The following is a 6,160-nucleotide window of genomic DNA, read 5'->3' as shown; positions in this document are numbered from 1 at the left end:
TACGTGTTGCACTCGTACCGGGTGGACTGTGGGGCTCGAATTCGCCTTTTCCATGAGCGCATCGATCATCATTTAAGCACTTTTTCGTCACCTTTCCACCGCGAGAATCCTCACGAACTGTAGCACACCTGTTCACTCGCTCAAGCGCAAGAACAGAGGAGCATCACATTAGTGGAGTGCCGATGAAAGTAGAGAACGACTTGTCGAGGAACAGTTTGTCAGAGAACGGTGTCGCTGATGCGAACGACCCGTCTATGGGCCCGTAAACGTAAATACAGAGTTTTACATCAGATAAGACGCCATCGACTGGGTTGAACCAGGCAGCCTAGGCCGGCACGAGCACGAGCTCAACGACAATCTCAACTGCGTACTCCGTCACTGCTTTTTTGTGTGACGGAAAGCGTCATCGTCTACGACCGGGACAGAAAAATGTCAGATGGAGAATCCATGAAATTTGCTTTGACGGAGGATGAAATACTGACGAACCCGTCCGTTCTGGTGACCTAGGCGACCACAAGGTAGCATCGCCTTCAGCGCAGATTTTGTCGGAATACTCGCTTGTCCCTTCTTTACGAACACCGATTTACCCTCACTCTTTGAGAACCTATATACAGGTCTACCATTTCTTCCTCTATGAGCGAAAGTCTCTTCTATAGTCCGAGTTTGTGTTTCACTTCGAAATCGAGAGTGTGTTGTCGAGCGCTCGGCGTTTTTTAGCGCATACTCGCGCTTTGTACCTCGTCCATCCATGTCGCTTCACGACCGTTGGTGTCAATGAGGCGGAATTCTCGCATCCTACGGCTTGCTTGATCGCCTCTCTAATAGAGCATATGGAGTGGAGTGGATTGACGATACGAAGATCGTGAAAAAAGCCGTGATGAAGTTATGTTTTGGGTGCAAGACGTTTCGGGCAAACGCAATAAGAACGATGGTTCATCCACCTCCTCACCGGAGAAGGACTTGCATTTACGACTTGAGCTGCTCTTCCCAAGCAAGCAGTGCCAGCACCAGGATTTGACGCAACATTTCTCCAATTTACGGGATACAAACCCTTTCTTTGCATACCTGCAGAAAATCAAACAAAAACATAAGAGTGTGATAGTACAGGTGTTCCGGAACTCACAGTTCTTAGAATATGTACATGTCAATGAAACAAAAAATGTCCCACGACCACGGATCGTAAGTACATACCCATGCACAGACGCCTCCCGGCCTTTTTTAACCGGCCGACTGCTCCTGGTTTCCGTTTATCCAGGCAGAGTACGAGCCTGAGAGGCTGCCCCATAAAGGTAGCTCGTGTTAGCTCCCCGGGTCTCGTCTTCGGCACAGCACATCATCTTGTATCGATGGAGGCGTTGAATTCTCCGTTCACGAACGCCGTACTTTTATTGCATCTGGCGGAACTCATCAATACAAGAATTGCTGGAGCTCGTGCCCTCTAGGCCACCACAGTCTCGTCATCGTCCCGTCAGGCGAATGCCCTCTCCCCGCCTATCTCCGCTCTTCGTCTCTCCATCGTCCACGAGACGGGGATTTTATTCGTGTTTTTTGTGGGACCCAACGACACCGGCCCTCCAGGTTCCCTAACTTTTATGCGTTTACCTTTCCCTTGGATTTTTTATTTGTTCAAATGAACGCACTTCGAATGCATCTCCTATATACCGCGAAAACGCATTTGATGACGTGCACCTAGAGGTGAAGCACCGTCGACGTGCAGGATCATAACGAGAGGAATATCGCATGCGCTGGGGCTCGCCCACACTTGTCCTATGACTATCCAGCGGCAAACGCGTGTGCGCAAAAACGTGCACCAAGCACTTGCTTTTACACCACGATGCGCATGGTATAAAACCGTGACTTTTTTTTCCGTAGTGCATTATCCGCGCGCCATTTGAAGCAAGCACGTAGGATCTCGAATATTTCATTGGAGATGATCGCAACAGCCTCGAGTGCAGAGCAGAACACGTCTCCGTGCCAGCTAGACCAGAGCAGGCTGACAATTATTTGGATAATGTAGAAAATACAGGGTACGTTTCGAGTCCCGCACAAGCGTGCGCATGGAAAGCTGCACCAGAAACAACCCGGACTGCTGTGAACGTGGACATCTCGCCCATCCTCGAGCACGGAATACAAACGTTCTCGCAATGCATTTGCGTTGCCAGCAATACCATGCATCTGTGTTCGAGGCAGCTTGTATAGCAGGCGAAAGAACCGGTCTGCTTCGCGCATTGCCTCAAACGAATGTTCATGGATGTATCTTCCACGGCGTCCTGTCCCGGAAACACGGAAGAAACGCACCCAGAGCCAGTACACGCGCAGGACAGCCACAGCACCTAGCCGTAAAGCGACTTCTCCAGCTGGGGCGGGAGTTTCCGTAATACCCGCCCGGTGTTGCGATCCACGATCGTCAGTTCGACGCGTCCGTCAACATAAACGGTGCCGACAGGCGTTTGTTCGTTTTCAGGTAAGACAACTGTCGCCGCTGCCGCAACGATGCGGCACTCGAAAATAATACGCACACTCGTTCGCTGTCTCGGGCAGACTCGGAGAAGAACGTCGGCGACTTCACCAAACCGCACTGGCCGTTTGTAGCTCAGCGACAGCTGAATCACAGGTGTTTCGCACTGACACTCCCGCACCAGCTGTTCGTATGTAAAGCCGCGCGCAGCTAGAAACTCCACTCGCGCCTCCTCTAACCAGTCCACGTAACGACCGTGCCATACCACACCAGCGTAGTCCGTGTCCCGAGGCAGTACCCGTTTCCGCAGCGCAAACCAGCCGTCCAGTCGATGCGCTCCGCTGCTCTCGCGTCGTTCCCTCTGGGTAGGTGTTGTTTCGTCCAAAGCCATACACGAGGTAACAGCTGTCCTAAAAGACCACACAGGGGTGAAAAAGCGTCGTCGCTCTATAGCATTCAGGTCCCCGGCTGAGGTGCGGCTGCGGGTCCGCTCCGACGTAGACGCTCGCCAGCGCACCGGCATCGACCACTCTGTTGTTGACCTGGCGCGCGCATCCGTCAAGGAACACCACCAAAACTTGCAACCACTAACAAACATCCTATAAAACTTGTTTACACACCGCCAGCCTAGTCTCTGTGGAGCTCCCTCGCTCAGCGAATGCCGAACGCCAAACAAGAAGCGACCGTTACGCGTTGCCCTGCTGCGGGTACGACTGCCGTGTCGGTATCTCGCCGGCGGGCTGAAGCTTTTTTCTCCTTCTGATAGGTTTCTGTGGTGCTGCGCGACTTGCGGCTACTGGCACGCTTTGCCACATCAATTTGAGAGTAGAAGAATAGACGATAGGCAACGACAGCCACAAGTTGCATGGATGCAAGCTGGGACGCTTCCTTGAAGCATCCGCCGCTGCGCTCAGAAGCAGAGACGAGCGCGGAGCCCAGTCGCCTTCTCGACCCGAGCGTAGAAACCCTGGAGCCCCAAATCGCCGCGGAGCGTACACGTCTAGCGAACTTGGAACAACTTTTGACGGAACGGGAACGAAGTCTGTCTCAAGTGCAGGTTGCAGTGAACCAGCGTCGAACAAGCTCTCTAGGATCAGCGGCAACAACAAAACGCGCTCTGGAGAGCTCGGTGCTTCGTCTCCTCCAGAATACAAACGCTGCTTTAGAGCGACTCAATGCAGCGTATGAAGAGGTTTTGGACCTGACACGGCAGCGTTTAGAGCTAGCTGGTGGTGAGGAACCACGCGAAGATGAAACGCTACGAGCGCTGTTACACCAGCTCAGCGAGCGCGAGGCTATGCGGCAACGATACCTGCGCGAACGCGAACTCCTCCAGACGCGTATTGGAGCCTGGCAACAGGTCACGCGAATGACTGAACCACTGCGCCGAAGACTGGAGCATCTTCAGTCTGAGATCGAGCGACTGCGTCGAGAGAACGCTGAACGAACTGCTCAGATTGCCGCCGGCGAAAGCGAGAAGACACGTCTGGCTGCCGAACTTTCTTCTTTAGAAAATGAAATTCAAGCAGGAGAGCAGGAGTTTCACAAGCTGAAAACTCAGCGAGATCAACAGCTGCAACGTCTCCAGGGCCTTGATGAGGAGAATGCGATCCAGGCAGACTTGGTTCAGGTTTTGCGTGCACAAAAACAAGCACTCGTTACCAGTGCGTTACCTGCAAGTCCCGATGCCACTGCACCAGCACAGCGACACCCGATAGGCATCGTTTCACGTGCGGGTGCTGAACCTGCGGTACCGGAATCCGTGCCAGGGTCGTCCGGTGGTACTTCGGACCTCAGCATCTGCGCGGTTGCCAGTGGTGTTTCCCCAGAACGCACCTCGGGATCCGTCTCCTTGAAGAATAACGCCCAAATACCAGAGATGCCCTGGACGCATCCCCGCGAGCTTTCCGAGAACGATGCCCCAGGCGTGCCGCTTCGTGAGATGCGCTTGTCACAGACACCGTCAGCTTCTCACAGTACACGCCTGGAAAGCGGCGCTTCCGTTCGAAGGGCACGCCCAGCCGCTGCTAGGCTAGCATCGAGCTGGAGCAAACAATCGATAGAGACGGTCGCACCGCTTGATCTCGCTGCTGTAGAGGCGCAACCAGCCACATCGTCTGCCAGGCTCAGTGCCTGGCGTGCTGCCGACACCCCCGGTGGACGCGGCGCTGAACGCGTTCCCGAGGACATCGAAACGCTCCACGAAGACCAGATTGAGCCGCTAACTCCTTCTCGCAAACTAGGATGCCAAGCGCAGCCGCATGGACACGAAACCTCACAACATCTCTCACCAAGCGTAGCAGGGAGCTTGGCGCGAGGCGGAGCACCTGCAGCAGAAGCAGCAGCAGCAACAGCAACAGCAACGTTGCATGAACATTCGCAGGGTACTCGACCAGAGCGCTCCGAACGTACCGAGATTCCCAGTGATCGCATCCAAGCGGATGCCCGTCTGGTCATCCAGGGTGAATGTTTCAATAATCGTACGCTGACAGCAGTGATGAACGGTCTCGAATCGAGTTCCGGTCCAAGAGTGCGCTGGTATCATTTGTCGCGTCGAACAGCGTCCATTACACCATACGCCTACCGCGCTGAAGGCTATCGCTATCGAACGACAGCGGATGATGTGGGTATGCGACTTGCCGCGGTTACCGAGGCAACCGCGGGGCTACCCGCGCTGCAAGCGTTCACTGCACCAATCGAGGTAGATCCGACCATGGAGGAACGCCTCTCGGTGTGGATGCTCGAAGGTCGCGCTGCTTTTCTGGTTCGCGACGAGGCGTCGGGCGCTCCACGCTGTATCCTCGTCCACAAGCGCTATCTGAGCGTTCAGCGCCCGGCGCAGTCGTACCAAGCATCCGGTGCTGGTGCTGGTGCTGGTGCCGCTGATCCTTGGACTGAATCCCTTTATCATGCGACGGAGGACTTTGACCCCCGCGAGGGTCACTGGATTACGGAAGAGAAGAAGTCTTGGACGTCCTTCATCAAAGTCGCCCTCGATGAGACGGATGCGCATGCGTTCAGCCTCACCCTGAAACATACCTTTGCCTTTCGAGCGAACAGTGCGGAACAGCGGGATCTGATCGCGCTCTGTGTTCGGCAGTTTGCGCTGCGCTATCGGAGTAGTAGTAGTAGTAGTAGTGGTGGTACGCTCAGCGGTCAGCGCCGCGAGTGCCGTATGCAGTGAGTGAGTCCCTGCGGTGCGCGACGCAGCAATTTGAACGATCCATCGAGGAGATGCGACCAGTGTCTGTGTTGCGGTGGAATCCGCAAGTGCGCATTTGCGAGTGAGCACTGTAATGAAGTCGTTGCACGGCATGGTACCCGATGCAACGCTGGAACGTCAAGCGAACAGCATGCTTGTCGCCAGAAAACCGAACGCGGTACAACGAGTTTCAGACTGTATTGCACGCGGATAATCCCGTGGTCTAGTCTAGACTGGTTGATGATGAGGATGATGATGAAGTGAGGCGAGCAAGCGACCTCCCCAGAGACATGGTCGAGTCAACGGGGGAGCCAAACGCGTGAAGCAGTATCAAATGAAGCAAACCTACGACTATACCTGCTGCTGGTTTCTATATCCGGGGCATCCATTGGTTACCTGCAAAAACAGCGGCAACGGCACCGACAGCAAAGTATGCCAGAGCAGCCCTGGACCCTGATCCACAGCCTCCAACGCGTCATCTCCAAGGACCAGCACCCGCT

The 6,160-nt window shown here is 54.6% G+C and overlaps 2 protein-coding genes across 2 annotated transcripts, besides 1 other annotated feature; one reads left to right on the top strand and one right to left on the bottom strand.

Annotated features, from left to right (window-relative positions):
• Positions 1-280: part of a sequence feature (possible transcribed region) that runs on past the window's edge.
• A 2,053-nt stretch (positions 281-2,333) lies between these two features.
• Positions 2,334-3,056, bottom strand: CYME_CMH111C (similar to 4-hydroxybenzoyl-CoA thioesterase; the record flags this gene model as incomplete). The annotated part of the gene is made up of 1 exon (XM_005536019.1): positions 2,334-3,056. The coding sequence occupies one exon, from the start codon at positions 3,054-3,056 to the stop codon at positions 2,334-2,336; it is 723 nt and encodes a 240-aa protein (XP_005536076.1).
• A 267-nt stretch (positions 3,057-3,323) lies between these two features.
• CYME_CMH110C (hypothetical protein) lies at positions 3,324-5,642 on the top strand (the record flags this gene model as incomplete). Its single annotated transcript, XM_005536018.1, has 1 exon — positions 3,324-5,642. One exon carries the CDS (start codon positions 3,324-3,326, stop codon positions 5,640-5,642), a length of 2,319 nt encoding a protein of 772 aa, XP_005536075.1.
• Between the last annotated feature and the right edge of the window lie 518 nt (positions 5,643-6,160).

The sequence above is a fragment of the Cyanidioschyzon merolae genome, chromosome 8, assembly GCF_000091205.1.
Source record: "Cyanidioschyzon merolae strain 10D DNA, chromosome 8, complete genome".
NCBI lineage: Eukaryota > Rhodophyta > Bangiophyceae > Cyanidiales > Cyanidiaceae > Cyanidioschyzon > Cyanidioschyzon merolae.
Note: the sequence above shows the minus strand (reverse complement) of the source record. Positions and strands in the feature narration are given on the sequence as shown.